This window comes from Mytilus galloprovincialis, chromosome 3, assembly GCF_965363235.1.
Source record: "Mytilus galloprovincialis chromosome 3, xbMytGall1.hap1.1, whole genome shotgun sequence".
Classification (NCBI taxonomy): domain Eukaryota; kingdom Metazoa; phylum Mollusca; class Bivalvia; order Mytilida; family Mytilidae; genus Mytilus; species Mytilus galloprovincialis.
The window spans coordinates 51,593,507-51,611,951 of record NC_134840.1 but is presented as its reverse complement, the minus strand read 5'-3'; the positions used below and the strand labels follow the sequence as shown (position 1 = coordinate 51,611,951).

The window sequence follows — 18,445 nt, the reverse complement described above, 5'->3', positions numbered from 1 at the left end:
AAATCGATACGGTGCAGCTGAATTAAAGATTAACGAAATAACTTTAATTTGCTCATATGTGTCCATTGTTGAACTAAAAGTAGAAGTTATTGCATCCTTTTTTTTATCAACAGAATGAGGTCGTGCAATTATCGTGGCTTGGACACAGAAGTATCGTTGAATGGTCGTAATATTGACGACAAGTGCATAGTAGTAGCGTTCTATTTTCTTCCTTATCGTAGAATAAAATGTATTACCGTATCAATATCGCAGTTGAAGCGTAATAAAGACGTAGTGAAATCGGTATAGTCGCTGTAAAATCGTAATAAGGTAGCATTGAAATATTTTCCATTGGCTTCCCGATTGCACCACGATGCTTTTATGTATATATAGTACCCTACAAATCTACATTTTTATAATACGATGAATTGAAGTTGCCATTATAAGGGCGAGGATTGATGGCGAAGTTTGACTTTTGATTATCCAATACACCGTTTTAACTATGGCGTTTGTTTTAACTTTAGATTGAAAAGTAAAAAACATTCTTGATCTCGTCGAATTGAGTATGTCTGAAATCGATGTTTCTTTCAATTTTTCTTGATGTCTAAAAAAAAATATGGAGTGTTTCAATTTGAAATAATTAAGCCTGTTACTCGTAGCATCAAGTATACATTAATTACATTCACGTTGATTTGTATACTAGTCAACAAAAGAAACGATACACGACTTTTTTTCAAATTAAAGATATAGTTTATAGTACCAATATTGAAGGTAGTGATATTTCATGACCATGGAAATATAAATCCGTTTAAAAAAGAAGGTTTTTTTGCTTTCATGACGTCATTTGACGAAATTCAAGTTTTTTGATAAAATCAAAATAAAACTACAATTTCAAAAACAGAAGTTCCAACTAATGATGTCAACCTCTCATTTAAAGATAAAGACAATGTTTGCTATCTATTCTTTTTTTAAAATTGTACAGTTTCTTTATTTATTTGTAAAGCAAAGTTCTGCACCACAAGAAATCGTTAAAATGTAAACATTATCAATTGATTTACTAGTACCATTGACAGTATGTGTAAAGTGAAATTAAAAAAAAACGTTAACAGTCTTAAACTAATCCTAAAGATTCCAAATTTACAGTGTGTTGTCTAAAACATTGATTTGAGACGAAAACACTTTTTTTACCCAAAATTTAAAAAAACAATATTTCAACCCATTAGTTACAACATGAACATGACCTGATTAGCATATTGAATATTTTGAAACAAATTTAAAAATTCATTTTAGTACTTAGACAATTGTGTGTCGATTTTGTGTCCAACTTTCCGCAAAATTAATGTGCACCCTTCGCACGTTTACATGGAATTTGGTTACTTTCCGAAAGGTTTTAATTTTCATTATCATATGTGCATACATTGCATATGAAAGCTTTTTAAAATAGTGTATCTCATTTTGTTGTTGTTTTTATACTTTTTGATAAATTTTATTCTAAAGCCGTGTATCGTTTCTTTTGTTGACTAGTATATTTCACAATTTTGGAGTTGGCATTTCGTTTAAAGTATGACAAAGCCTTGCACGATGTATGTTGCACATTCAGATATAGTACGCAATAACAAATAGAAAATAAAATAATGGTGTAAATCGTTAAATTTAATCGGATTACTGATTAAAAGTTACTGTTTAAAAACATGTATACTAATTATGTTTCCCTAGTATCTTGCCCCGAGCTGATAGACAAACTGTCTAAATTCTAATTGATATGATGTTTTCAGGATTAACAATCAATATACTCGACAATGGTGTCTTCCTCCTATTCCCACTTTTTAAAAATACTATTCCTTCTATTCCCACTTTCAAATAACAAATGATGTTTTGATAAATAAAAATATTTGTTTTTATAACAATCAAGGTTAATAAGAATTTCACCTAAGATTTACCTGATTTTTATTAAAAGCATAACATATTTGGTACACTGTTTATGTATAATACCTTGTATATTTGTAATATGTTTATTTTTCATCAAAGAATTACTTAAAAATAAAGAAAAATTATGATAAATAGATTGGAGTTAGATTTATTTTTAATTTTTTGAATTTGTACTTAAAAATAAAGAAAAATTATGATAAATAGATTGGAGTTAGATTTATTTAAAATGTTTATAACTTGGATCCAATCCCTTTTGCTACTTTTGCAAATAAAATATGTTTAAACTTTAAAACATTTTGAATTTGTACTTGAAAATAAAGAAAAATTATGATAAATAGAATGGAGTCTTAATTTTTTTTAATTTGTAACCTTAAAATATTGTCTGCTATACTAATAAATCATGATGTAAATAATATTATAACCAAATATAATCTTAAGTTAAGATATGGAATAAAAGTACATGTGTATACTCTTAAAATATAACAACCTGATACTCCGTACAAGCCACAACATTGCAGTCGGAGTAAGATGAAAGCCAAACGACAAACAGGCCCATCAATACTTTGAACTTTTCCATCATGCAAGAACACAATGTACAACAAACGCAAGAGGAACCTACCTGTTTTACCAAAACTGTTGATCAAATCAATATAGATGGTATTTGGACACGTACAACCAAAGGTGATCCATTCCTGCTAACAGACGACAACACATTAGGGCGTATGCTAATCTCCAGTACACAAAAGAATCTAACACCTTTATCAGCTGCAGATATCATACTAGTATATGGTGATGGTACATTTTACACCTGTCCGAGCTTATTCTTCAACCTGTACACTTTTCACACAATGGTTGATGGAGCAATGTATACACAGTTTACTTCCAGTCAAGAGTGTACTAGTATATACAAGGTTCCTGACTTTACTCAAAGATCTCTACCACCAACACCAACTACAACTTCAGCCTACCACTTTCTTCCTATCTATCCTTACATACGGGGCGCCGAATGGGACTCTTGTGGTTTTGTACAAAATTCAATTCTGTCATAACAAAATCATTTTTGTCTTACAAAACTATGTGATACAGACTTGTTTTATGAGAACTTCAATTTTGTGATGACAAAATTCATTTTTGTCGTGACAAAATCCATTTTTGTAGACAAAATTTATTTTTGTCATGACAAAAGTAAATTTTGTCAAAAAGGTATGCAAATATAAACTTATTTGCATACAAAATTGACCTTTGTTACCTGATATTAAAATTAAAACACAAAAGTCAATTGTGTGAGACAAGATTCAATTTTGTGACGACAAAATTCAATTTTGTGACGACAAAATTCAATTTTGTGACGACAAAATTGACTTTTGTGAGACAAAATAGACTTTTGTAAGACAAAATAGACTTTTGTAAGACAAAATAGACTTTTGTAAGACAAAATAGACTTTTGTAAGACAAAATTCAATTTTGACAATTTTGTCTCACAAAGGTCAATTGTTTTTTCACAAAAGTCAATTTCGTCTCACAAATGTCAATCTTGTCTCACAAAAGTCAATTTTGTGTAACAAAAGTCGATTTTGTATGCAAATTAGTTCACAGAATCCAAAATAAACTAATTTGCATACAAAATTGACTTTTGTCGCCCAATTTTCAAATCATGTAACAAAAGTCAAGTCTGTGTAACAAAAATGAACTTTTGTCTTGTCCACTGAAAGATAATTTTGTATGACAAAATCATAAATTTGTAGTATGCTACAAATTTTGTTAAACTAAACTAATTTTTGTTAAACAAAAGTCACTTTTGTCCGTACAAAATTGAATTTCGAGTACAAAACCACAAGAATCCCAGTCGGCGACCCGTATTACAGACATAGATCAGATTGATACCAACATCAACTTCACAGCTTTTACAGACTACATGTAACAACATACTGGGTTGAACAGAACAGTCACCTAAGGAACCACTATTTAACACAAGGACCAAGGTTAATCATCTAGAGGGATGGCACAGATTGATAAACTTTAATAGACTTGTATACAGTGATTGTCTAATGTTTATGCTACAATGTGTGATTTGGTGCTGTTTGTGTTATATTATTCTTCCTTAAATCTACATTTGAATTTGTGTTATAAAAGTAATAAAAATAATTTACTTATATTTGTTTTAATTTCTTTCATATTTATTTTGTTAAAAAAAAAAACAGAATTCATACAGATTCAAACATATTATATGTTATGTTACATTACATAATAAAAAAAAAACGCTGGTCAATTAATAGTTGATTAAAAAATGTTTGTACAGTATAATCCTTTGTTTGCATAAGTTTTCCTCCTATTCCCACATGAAATTTTTCCTTTTCTTACCAGATTTATAAAAAGTGGTAAGAGAGAGAATTCTAATTCATATGATGTTTTCAGGATCAACAATCAATATACTGGATAATTTATCTGTCAAATTAATTAATACATCGATAATGTGTTAAATAGAACAAAATTATTCAATGATTTCAATACTCATGTTTATCAAATCTATTAAAATTTTTAAAAAAGCCCGGTTAATCGGTAAGCGTTTTTGGTATTCGGTAATCGGTCCTTCCGACGGGTAACTGGTTAATGCACGCATCACACTGTCCCGATTTTTATATACGATGGACATCCGAATGCGAAAATTGTAAGTTCGTACGAAGTTGGTCCCGATCTCGTTAAAATACCAAAAAGTGACCGATGCAAGAACGATGAATAACGAAGTCTATACGATGGTGCCGAAATTATATACGATAGCAAAAGATGGACATACGTAGGTTAACCGAAGACGGGTATTTAAGCTTCATATATCAGCCGATTCCTACACGATGGATCACGAAGGCTACACGATTGATTACGAAGGCTACACGATGGATTACGATGATGGCGCGATGGCCATACGATGTATCTTTTTGTCTAATTCTTATAAAACTTAGTTTATTATCCCCTCGCCTACTATATGTTAGTTGCGTGTAGATAGAATTGTTATGGACACTCTAGAACCAAAATGCTCAAAATTTGGTATGGTGTTACTTGTTAAGAATATCTTAAGCGCTATTGACTTTAAAATTCAAATGTCAAGGTCACAGAGGCAGTTGTAATACAAGGCAATATCTCCCTTGTGGACACTCTATAACCAATATGCTTCAAAAGGTTTTAACCACATTTGGTATATTGTTCCTCCTTGTTAAATGATCTGATATTTTTTGCGTTCAAGACCAAAGGTCAAGGTCTTGCAGATGGACTTGTTTTTTCTCCTTGAAATAGCATAATACACAGGAAATTGGTTGCTCATTTTTTTAACTGCTGGTTCTAAAGACAATATTAAAAAAATTATTTTACGTATCAAATATGCATATTCAACTTACCATTTTCTGTATGTGTCATATACAAATATATTGTCCATATTTGTCCCCAATATGTTACATACGAGGGGATGCCACGCTCGGCATTGTCTTGTTTGAACTGTAAAATGTGTGCACTAGTCTGAATAATCACCCATAATTATGCCGATGTTTACTGATCTATCTTAAGGTAAGGTAATGGGTTCGTTGATCCCTTTTATAGCTCTTTCCAGGAGAATATCATAATAATATAAACAAAAGGAAGGATGTGGGGAAAGCAACAAATGCGGCAAAATATGACATGTAGAAAACAAAATGGTTATGGAGTAAACATTCGTGTGACAACAACTTAGACGATACATAAAAAATCAGAATAATGAAGAAAAAGTCGGTTTCCTCATATACGTGACCTGCAGTGTTGGTGTACGAGGCGCGTTTATGATTTTCATTATGTTACTTGATATGAAAAATTGACAAAAAATAATATTTAACTTGTAAAAGTAAATCCTGAGCCTGTAATAGCTGCTCTTCTGGTTCCATTTGAATTAATAGAAACAACGCTGTCACCTTTCTTGTTTTCATAGAATCATATGATATGAGCTCCATGTTATGTGAACGTCTTTCTTAGCGCGAAAATTAAATTACTGTAGCTGGATTTATTGCCGTCGTAGTTCCATCTTGTCGCCTTCGTACTTTTATTCGATGGCAACACGACGGGATTACGAGGTCTTCACGTGTTGCCATCGTAAGACCTTCGGGTAGCTTCGTGATTCATTCGTGTAGACATCGTAATGTCAAAACTGCCCGATGGAAACGATGGAAACACGAATGCAATACGATGTTCAAAGATGCATTCCCGATGACATTACGATGGTGAGGATGGTGATACGAACTCAATACGAACCCTCAACATCGGACGCACCTTCGGAGATTTTTTAACATGTTAAAAACTTTAGAACCCTTCCCGAAGTTGTCCCCGAAGGCTAGAAAAAGTGGCCGATGGTTCTACGATGGTTAAAGATGGCACTACGAATAGCCCGATCTGGATACGATCAGTCCCGATATTGAAAATTTCCATAATCGTGTTGCCATCGGCGTTAAAATCGGGACAGTGTGACGCGGGCATAACCGTTGACAACACTAATTAAAAGTAATATCCAAACTTTATCGAATTTCGAAGTTCTTTGTCTTTATCATGTTTCATGAGTGAGGTAGCACGTGTTTGTTTTGTAGCTAGCATTAAAACTGAGAACAAGAAAATTTTCATTTAAGATAGTCCCTTACAAATAATTATTATCATGATTATAAGGCATATGCAGAACAATCACGACTGTAAAATTACAAGAAAGGTCAGCAGGTTATACTATATGTTTTCTAGCTACTCTTGATAATAAAGGTATCATTTGGTCTAATAAACAAAAAGTAAAATCACAAAAATACTGAACTCCGAGGAAAATTCAAAACAGAAAGTCCCTAATCAAATGGCAAAACGCTAAACCTCTCACTTGTATGACAGTCGCATCAAATTCCGTTACATTTACAACGATACGCGAACAAAACAGACATAATTTAGTTACAGCAATCATCACTATGTTACAATCTCAAAACAAACAAACATTTATCAAATTAAAAAACACAGTCATCAAAAGATAGGCAAACTGGTTGACAGATTACCTCAACCGATATTTAAATTTTTGTCTTTTGTTAGTTCCTTTAAAAGGAAAATCCATTTTAGTTGTATTGAAATATGAGGTAAAAAAAAACTTTTCAGTAGTTCAAAAAGCTACCGATTTAAGTAAAAAAGATTTTTTTTTTTGTATTACGATTTGAATGTTAATTGATATGTTTATGCAGTTTTATTTTACTATTTCAAAATGAATTCCTGTGTCAAAAATGATAACTTGCCCACTTTTAAAAAAAATCCTGTGGTTACAAAAAAACAATAAATCTATCGAAAACGCATACATAATTAATTGCTTTTAATCGTCAGTCTCTGTTCTTCACACAAAAATGTGCACAAGTAAAAAGGGATTTTTTTGTTACATTGATCATCACGAACTGAGACAGAAGGATAGTAAACTTGAATGCATCAGTTCAATAATCTGGTTATTGATGGAATCAATGACTGTAAGAGAATTTTAAAATAATCTGTGTTTAACCTTGTAAAGGATGACGAAAGATACCAGAGGGACATTCAAACTCAAAACAAACTGAAAACGCCATGGTTAAAAAAGAAAAAGACAACAGACATATATTAGTACACAAAGCACAGCATAGAAAACTAAATACTTAGCAACGCGAACCCCACCAAAAACTTGTAAAAAGGGCCTTAAAATCACTAGGATAGCTGCATAACAGATGAAACTACTTTCAACTATTGCAAGAATCCGACATTTTGAACAATATCAAAAAGAAGATGCATGATTGCCAATGAGACAACTCTTCACCAGAAACCAAATGACACATAAATAAACAGCTATAGGTCACCGTATGGCCTTCAGGAACGAGCAAAGCTCATACCGCATTGTCAGCTATAAATTGCCCCAAATGGCAAATGTAAAACCATTCAAACGAGAAAACTAACGGCCTTATTTATGTGCAAAAAAATTAACGAAAATCAATTAGTAATACATTAACCAATGACATCCACTGAATTACAGGCTCATGACTTGAGACAGGCACATGCATGTACATTTACATACAGAATGTGGCGGGGTTAACCATGTTAGCGGGATCCCAATCCTTCCCTAATCTGGCACAGGGGTGTAACAGTACAATATAAGAACGAACTATAAAAATTAGTTGCAAAAGGCTTAACTCAACAGAAGGGTACAAATATATTTGATTTTAATTTTAATATTGATGTTTTAACGTATATGAGTCCGAGTCAGATTTTAGAATAGATAACAAAAGGAACTAAACAAAATGACAATAATACATAATAAAGGACTTCTAGCAGTTACTGACATGCAAGCTCCAGACCTCAATTAATCAGACTGAAATAGTATGTCTTCATCATTTCAATATCAAGCACAGTCCCTCCCGTTAGGAGTTTAGTATTATTCCATCATAAAACATATGAGAAGAACACAACCCGTGTCATGCCAACAACTGGTTTTAGAATACAAGTGTGTAATCCCTATGAAATACCCTATAAGTGAATCAATATTAAAGCCAAAATATGCAATCATTAATGACCTGACACCCGTATCGTAAGTTAACTATATCCCCTCTTAATAAGTCTGTTTAAAGGTTTTGTTAGCTTTTGAGATGAATACTGACAGTTTTGTGCTTTTTAAAGAATATTACCATAAAAGATTGGATGTAAAATACCTTAACGTATAAGATGTCTGCATGTTGAGTTATATTTACGAATGATATCCTTGTACCGATGATAGAATTTAGTGCATGTTTTGACTAGTTTGTGATATCGAAAACCCAGGTGAAATATTTTTTCAGTAATACATACATTTCTCTCTCTAAAATCTAATACTTTATTACATACACGAGCGAATCGCACAAGTTCATATAAAGAAACACCATAAGATGGTGACCAAGGAACGTCACCATAGAAAAATGGATAATTAACAATAGAAAATGAAAAAATCATCTCTTTTATCATATTTTGTTTTTGTATTAAACTTCCCGTGAATGATATAGATATCAAGATCGAGGAAAGGACAGTTGTCATTGTAAGTATTAGCTTTATTTAAAGTTTGTTCAACAGGGTGCATGTCTTTAATATATATACTGAAGTCGTCATTATTAAGAGCCAACATCCAAATATCGAAAAGTTATGTTAATTTTTTGTATTAGATGATTTTTTGATTGGTCTTTACTGATTTAAGTCATATATTGTAACACATAACAATACAAAAACAGGTCCGCAATCAGTGGTGCACAGTTAGTTCCGATTGGAATTCCGATAACTGGACGATATACGGAATCTCTAAAGCGAACAAAAATGTTATCTAGTAGAAATCCAAGAGCAGATATAGTATCAGAGCATGTCCAATTGACATATTTCTATGTTTGTTGCTACTAAAAAATGATCTAAAAGAGTTTGAACATATGTATTCGCATTCTGACTTTTTAAATGTCCATTTAATTAGGTGTGTGAATTTTTTTCTTAATGAGAACATGAGGAAAAGTGGTATATAGGATAGAAAAATCAAAACTTTGAAAAGATTCAAAATCACCGATATATGCATGCAATTTATCAAGTACTTCCAACGAGTTTTTGACACTCCAAAAGTAATAAATTCCACCATTTTCAAAGGCCTTATTGGAACAATTTATTATCAAGTTTTGAATTGTACAAAGTGTACTAGTAATTAAGTAGAATAGACAATTTAGTAGTGGCTTGAGGACGAAATAAATCTATATTTGTAAGGTGTTCAGACGCCAATACATAGTTGGGACTGTCATTGTATTTGGTTCTGCTGGTAAAGAAGTTTACCGAAAAAGGAGCAGGTTGGAATAATAGTGAACTCGTGACTTCTTTTTGTAGAACCTCAATGTAAAATTTACGTCAAACAAACGGATATTCTTTGCCGCTATATCAGCCGGGACAAAAACAAATTCCTTGGCTAGTTCTTTTTGTTTATATTTGATACGAGAAAAAAGGTTTTTATGGTTTTTGTTGTTAAATTCATCAATTATTTTAGAATGGACAAAGCGACATTCTATCTGCTTCATGATTAAACTATAATACTGATCGAAAAGGCAAGCTATGATTTTTCGAGAGACTATTACTTGGATTTTATGTTCCATATCCATATCAAATCTTTACCCTTCATCTATTAATTAAAAGAACATCGATAAAGTTTTTCTACATTCAATTGGTCCACATTTGAAAAAAAATGACAAGAATTCATACTATTTTTCTCGAAAGTTTTATTAGGTACTGCACAGATTGCATAATTCCTTAACTGAGTTTTGAGTGGCTTATTTCTTTCAGAGTCTATCTAAGTTATAAGACAAATAGAATGCAATTCTATCCCGTAAAGTCCCTTTTTCTTTGACTGTTGTCACTTTCAAAACTTGCTCACAAGACGTTGACAAAACCGTGTACTCCCGACAATATTTTGTGATAAAGCATCCTTTTAAACTGGCATTTTATAACATCGCATTGTTTCTAGAAATAAAAATGGCACATTTTTACTACAGATTGCCTCTGTCAAGGCTCTCTGCTCTTAGTCGGATGGCCAATCTCGTTGGGGTTAATTACCTTATTATTGTATATACTAGTATAATATCAATGGGTAACTCTATATTCAACTGTGTACTTGTTTGGCTTTATAAATATTTCGATTTGAGCGTCACTGATTAGTCTTATGTAGACGAAACGCGCGTCTGGCGTACTAAATTATAATCCTGGTACTTTTGATAACTATCTATACTTTGAATAGATGTGGTGTTTACACCAATAAGACAACGAAATAGCCACGTTAAAACTTATTGTAACCATGTATCTTTATAACTTGTTTCTAAAATATCCATTTGTTATCAAACAGTGCATGGATTTGTATGTTTGCAAATGAAGGCAGCCCAATATTTATAAAAAAATCTTTCATGAAAACTATTCATAAAACTGACTTGTGGCAAAAGGAGACAGCACTTATGACCGCATAAAAGGTATTGGAAAGAAGCAAAAATTAGTTAATTATTAGTTAATTATTAGTTAATAAGGATACTGCTGATGATGTTGAGGATGATTGGCGGCTAAACGTCCAGTAACAAATTAAATGACTTTTCAAGACAAGAAAATTTTAATGCAATTTGAATATTAACTCTGTTTTGTACTAGACAGACACACAGAACCGATGTTTTAAAGTGCTAGTTTACAAGGTGACATTCCGGGGAAAAGTATTCTACGCGAACACATTTTCCTGATACTAAGCCAATCGGTCTTTGCTTTTACTTTGTAATGCAGAAAAGCAGACCATATGATTTTTAAAAGTCTTTGGTCTTACCCAGCTGGGATTTAACTCATGACCTCGAGGAAAAAAATACGGAGATGAAATGGGATTGGCATCGATCGAGACAGTTCCCCACAAGATACCTATGTCAAATTATTTTATGATTCAGGCTACTGTTGTTCATCCGTATTGTTAACTTTTTCGTTGGTTTATTGAAGCAGAAACACAGTTGACATTCATGACTATAGGTTTATACCACGACCATAAAGTTAAACCATGGCAACAGGTGCAAGAAACATTTAAAAAAAAAATTCTGATTTAAAATCCAAACTTATAAGATGTACTCATCTCTTGGTATATCATATGACTTACCATGAAATCGCAAGCATGACTAGGCACAACATTTATCTGACAGTGGTCACCAATGGTCACATTGATCAAATTTAATTTTCCAGGTTCAAAATACATATTAAAGCCAGACCTAGACCAAGTTCCGTGTGCTGCAAGTCAATATCAGCCTTTCCCTTTTACAACTGATGGAAATAGTCAATGTATATTCGGTAAATCCTTATGCAAATCAAGTGGACAGATTTTGGCAAAGAATGAAAATTCATCAACAGACGCTAGCTGTAGATGTGATTACAGACATAATTATGATTATGTTATACCACCAAAAGATCCCTGTTTATGTAAACCAGCAGAGGAAGACTGTAGTTGTTACATCAGAAAATGCGAAAATGATAAGATAATGATAGCAGGTAAATATCAGTGTAGTGTACAGTACTGTCATAGCTATTTACTTTCATATGTTTAATTAACATTTTATCAGCTTTTAAAGTTTAAAGAAGAAATTACATGTACTCTCATGCTGCGGTTGATTTTGAAATGGTTCTGTAAAATATTGAAGTTTTATGGAATACTTTTGTCTGTACTACTGTTTATATCTCAAGTTTAGTTTGCCTAATGGCACTATGAAGATGTGGAATAAGCCAGTGAGGCAGTAACTCAATAACAAAAATTTCCATTACACATCTAGAGAACAACAGATAGATTTCTACAATAGACTGTCATAAGCGTTAGTCACAGGTTCTAAATCGTCACAGTCTTAAACAAATTGTAAATAATTAAATAGAAACAATCAAAGATAAATACTAACAATTTCTAAATATAAGTAACATAAACCAAATAATCAAATGAGATCAAACAGAAATTTTTTTTTTAAAACCTCACAAATTAGGTTCCTGACTTGAGACAGGTGTATTAGCTTTTGACTGGGTTAATCTTTTTATTTAGTTTTGAAATATACATACCAACCTTTTGTGCCAGCCTTTTTCAATATTTTACAGACCCATTTTAAAATCAACCACAGCATGAGAGTACATGTATTTTCTTCTTTAAACTTTAAAAGCTGATAAACTTAGTCATCACTGTTAGTCTGTCAATGATTATCTCTCGTTATAGACTTTTTCAAAAATCTTTTCCTCTGATAAATTGTACCACAGACATGACTGGACAAATTTCGGAAAAAATTGAACTAAATGATCGTTAGGTTATCTAGTAAAATGTTTGTGTTTTTTTTCTGCAAATCAGCCATCATGACTTCAATTGTGTTATTTGTCTCTGTTTCCAACAGAGATTACCACCAAGGCTAAATAAAAAAAAAAGATCATGAGCGTTAAACGCATTAATAAGATTTTTTGTTTTGTTTTTTTAATTTTTAAGATGAAACATGTAAAATAACATAAAACAGTATTGAACATAGATCAACACTTGTGAAAAAGAATTAAAAAAAAACCCTTTCAATGGATTAGGTTACTAAAAATATGCTCCTTTTAACCATTGTCAACTGTATTCTAATTTTTTGTGCGGTGATTAATACAGATACAGAGTGTTTTTCTATACTAATCGAATATTTCAAAAATATCTGTTCTTACATCTACAATTGTATATATAGAGAATAGTACATGGTAAAATCCGTATCATATGCCGTATCATCCCAAAATACCAATATCAGCCAAAGGGCCTTTAGGCCCGAGTGATGATATTGGTCGAGGGTGATACAGCATGTGATACGGATTTTGCCATGTTGTATACGCTTTATCATATATTTCAACAGGAGAGTTTATATGAACTGCTTTCTGATCCCTAGCACCTGTGTTACCTTCATTTCTTCTTTTTTCTTGTTTTAAAAGTTTTGAAACAACTGCTCAAGTACTCATCCGAAGTACCTGGATAACCTTACAATTTGCGTGCTGTTGTTTTAAAACTATTTTGTTTATTGTATTCTTTTGGGTGTTTTGTATGGTATTTTATTGATTTCTTTTTTATAGTTGCATTTCGTGTGTAAAAATATGAAAACTCGACGTTTGTGACGTCACATTCCAAACAATGACGTCATTCAATAAATTGCGTCAGGCCCGAATAACCGTTCATTTAGGACCCATTTTGAGGGGAAAAACATCTGTAGAAGCTGGCATAAATTAAAACGGAGTTTATGTAAAAATGAAAAAAAAATGAGTAGGGGTGTGATAAAGGGTGCGATATAGAGTATGATAAAGGGTGCGCATAAAAGTTGCGCGATATGGATTAAACAGCAGGCTATTTATCAAATATTCAAAACTACTGTATTTACTAATAAATGTATGATAAATAGGTTTGAACGTAGTTTTCAATTTAAACTTGTATATATTTTTTCGTTTGGGCTTGTATCATATTTTCCCTCTGGTTTATATGATCCGTTCATCCTATATTGAATCTTAAAATTCAAGAGTCGGTCTAAAATTGAGGGTAAATTATATGGCTTTCAAAATACCGTTTCGATCCCTAACATCACTGAAGAGACATTTATTGTCGAAATCCGGATCTGGTGTACAAATAAATATTGACACGTCATGTTTGTGGCATAACATCTTGACCACTCTGTTTAGTATAAAATTTATATTAAGATCAATTTTGTTACATCTTGTGATCAATTTTATTTGGCAATCGCCAATGGCAGTCAGCAGGGTTAAAGAACATCAGTTGTTCGACCTGTTAGTCAAATGCGTTTTGTTTAAATATACTTTTTCACTTTTTTGGTCTTTTGGAAAATGTTGTTTGTGCTGTATTTAGACCCTTCTACAACGAAATTTGTTTTACATGCACACGAATAAAAATTGCGGTTTTTATCCAACGCAATCATAGGTTTGAAAGTAGTTTTCAATCTAGACTTGTTTATATTTTTTCGTTTGGGCTTGTATCGTATTTTCCTCTGGTTTATATGATCCGTTCATCCTATATTGACTCTTAAAATTCAAGAGTCTGTCTAAAATTGAGGGTAAATTATATGGCTTTCCAAATACCGTTTCGACCCCTAACATCACTGAAGAGACATTTATTGTCGAAATCCGGATCTGGTGTACAAATAAATATTGACACCTCATGTTTGTGGCAACTCATCTTGGCCACTCTGTTTATATAGTATTAAATTTATATTAAGATCCATTTTGTTACATCTTGTGATCAATTTTATTTGGCAATCGCCAATGGCAGTCAGCAGGATTAAAGAACATCAGTTGTTCGACCTGTTAGTCAAATGCGTTTTGTTTTAATATACTTTTCCACTTTTTTGTTCTTTTGGAAAATGTTGTTTGTTCTGTATTTAGACCCTTCTACAACGAAATTTGTTTTACATGCACACGTATAAAAATTGCGGTTTTTATCCAACGCATTCATAGGTTTGAACGTAGTTTTCAGTTTAGACTTGTTTATATTTTTCGTTTGGGCTTGTATCATATTTTCCCTCCGGTTTATATGATCCGTTCATCCTTTATTGACTCCTAAAATTCAAGAGTCTGTCTAAAATTGAGGGTAAATTATATGGCTTTCCAAATACCGTTTCGACCCCTAACATCACTGAAGAGACATTTATTGTCGAAATCCAGATCTGGTTTACAAATAAATATTGACACCTCATGTTTGTGGCATAACATCCTGGCCACTCTGTTTAGTATAGTATTTATATTAAGATCCATTTTGTTACATCTTGTGATCAATTTTATTTGGCAATCGCCAGTAGCAATCAGCAGGGTTAAAGTATATCAGTTGTTCGACCTGTTAGTCAAATGCATTTTGTTTAAATACACTTTTTTCACCTTTTTGGGTCTTTTGGAAAATGTTGTTTGTGCTGTATTTAGACCCTTCTACAACGAAATTTGTTTTACATGCACACGTATAAAAATTGCGGTTTTTATCCAACGCAAACATTTTTTGAACGTAGTTTTCAATTTAGACTTGTTTATATATATATGTTAGCGGCAATAAGCAAAATTATGCATTAAGCTTAAATCCTAGGCAATAAGCTAACGCCTAGGCATTAAGTTATTGCCTGTCAGGCATTCAGCTTATTTCCTGAAATTTGATGATGATTATTCATCCTATTGCCGAACAGAATTTTAGGCAATAAGTAAAATCTGGAATTTATGCATATTTAGTGATTTATTCTTAATATAAAGTCGTTTCTTAATTATATTTCTAATATTACATGTTTAAATATACATTCATTTGACAGATCTTCAAGAGAATGTTTGAATAGTAATTTTAACAGTTAAAAAAACAGAATTAACTCATACTTTTTTCATGTTTTTGTGGTATTACAAAATATTAAAAAGATTTAAAATTAAAAAAAAAGCGATTGTATCCAATTAAAATAGGTGGCGATTCTATCGAATAATTATAATATTAATTTGAAAATTTGTACACTTCACTAGGTTTGAACTGCTCAAAAGTAGACAAAATTAAGATATGATTTTTTGCTCACGCCATTTTCCAATTTTTTTTTATTGGATAAGTAAATTTTCTTTGTTAACAGTTCCATAACTCGTGATAACAAAATGATTTCAACACATATTTCTATCAAGTTTTCATATTTTAAAATTATTATTTGATGCGTTTTAATATAAATAATATATTTTATTAGTGATTCTATTTCCTTCTCATGTAGACAGTTGTCTCATTGGCAATCATACCACATCCTCTTTTTTATATTTAGGATGAAACTGGACCCTGTAGTTTTGCATCAACAAACTATTTTTCTTTCTTCTGCAGTAATAAAATAAAATATTTGAAGTACTCAGTATTTATTTAAAGGATGTACGATTATATATTTAATTTTAACTATTTACAATTCAATTCTAATATAAAACGTAGTTATATTTATTTTACGTACGTATTTTTTGCTTCAAAGAGTTTAAATGTACAGTTATAATATCAAAATCATATATTACCCATAAATTTAAAATCGGTTTTTAAATTAAAGTTGTTGGTTAAATTTGATACAATATTTCAATTTTGTCATTTGCTATTTTCTTTTACGCCAATACTTAGGACAGCGGTTAGAACATCCTTAGACCTAGCAAGGATTATCCTCAAAGATAAAGCTCCGATGTAACACAATTGTGTTTCATATCATTAATTATTATTATTATTACTGGAGTATTAATTAGGAAATTCATTAAAAAGGAATTAATTACAGCATAACCGAACAATTCAATGAAATCTACCCTTTGGACACTTAATAACGATCTGTACGAATATTATAGACATATGACCTGCAGCCAATAAATGACCATGTCTACTGTGAAATAACATGTACCCGTCAGGGGTTAATTGCATAGTTTGACAATTAACCACAGACTATTTATTACTTCACAACCAGACGACTATGTAACCGGCCTACAGCTATGGACATTTGTATGGACCACTGAACTATATAAGATCCCTCAATGGACTAAAAGGACAGAATTAGATTAGACCACAATTCGATTAGACCACAATTCGATCAGGACAGATTGGTACCGGAGATTCCGCCAATGTCTCCCCCCTCGTGGGTAGGCTGGAACTCATGCGCTTAATATCCGAATGTACTCCATAAGGACGAAACAGTTATACTATACGATCACGTGCCCGTGTGAGATATTGAACATTCGAACAATTCAACTTTAAAGACAGTTTGTGAACATTCGAACATTTAAACTTTAGAATCTTTCTTGACTTTGTAATTACATAATAAAATTTATTTATCCACTGACTGTGTCACATAAGTCACGATTTGGTGCCGTGACCAGGATCGACTTGGATTGTTTAAAATAACGCGAAGGAATATAAAAGGTAAGAACTCAGTTACTTTCATTTTTCTTAATGGACAATCAAGATATTTCTATGTCAGTACCAAAAGTAGAAATGGCTTTTCAAGGGATGGCACACATATTCAGTAAAGTTTTTAATTCTAAAGGGAGTAAGGCCGTATTTTTTTTTAAAAAGGCTTAAAATCTGAAGTTTACAAGTAGAAATGGCTTTTCAAGGGATGGTGCAAACATATTAAGTAAAGTTTTTGATTTTAAAGGAATTGAGGCCGTATTTTTAAAAGGCTGAAAATCTGAAGTTTGTTCACGAGATGTGGTTCAAATAAAACTTTTTATTGAGTGTTTTAAGGTATTATAGGTCAATTTAAAAATTATGAATATTATACACATTTTTTTATCAGAATGAAAGGTTATTTTTTTGTGTTATTTTTTTATGAGGTACGTGTTGTTTAAGAGATAGGATAGATTACACATATGATTCTTAAAAAAAAATAAACCGTTTTTTTTTTGTGAAGTTATAGACAAGCTATTTTTCGTTTAAAGTAAATTTGTAAAAAGATAAAATTTCTGATACATTAGCCTTTTTTGTTACGTATTTAATGGTGGTTTTTGGTCACATTATGGGTTGGTTTTTTTTGAAGATACAATCAATTATTCTAGAAAACATATGTTTTACGTAAAATTAATAGAGTACCGGTGTAAATTGAGGTTGATTTAGAACCTTTGGTAGATGAAGTTAATGGTACATTGAGGATACATTGTTTGCGTGTTATTGCCATTGATGTTTATGGGTTTGCGTAGTTGGTTAGTGTGTACGCACATTTGTTTAGAGAAAACAAATAGTCTATAATTTTAGATTCTAACCCCTCCTTCGGTTGATCAACATAAGTGATGTTAGTAATTAAATGGTGCAAGTTTTTTTTATGGTGTTAGATTACGCCATATTTACATATTGTTAATAGGAAAAGAGACGTATCTTCAGAAAATAGCACATAAATATGTTTTGCCCTAAGGGATTTACATACTAGTATTGTTGTGGTAGATTGATATTTAATAAAAAAAAAAAAAAAAGAGAGACATACGAACGTAATGAGAAAATTTAAGTGAAATAGATAATTGATATTAAAGG

At 31.7% G+C, this 18,445-nt stretch overlaps 1 protein-coding gene across 1 annotated transcript in view; it reads left to right on the top strand.

Moving 5' to 3' along the window:
- LOC143066726 (uncharacterized) overlaps positions 1-18,445 on the top strand; it is a 65,269-nt gene that overhangs the window by 1,580 nt on the left and 45,244 nt on the right. The window contains exon 3 of the mRNA XM_076239537.1: positions 11,650-11,952. Coding sequence (XP_076095652.1) covers positions 11,650-11,952 — 303 coding nt within the window. The remainder of the gene's footprint in view (positions 1-11,649; positions 11,953-18,445) is intronic.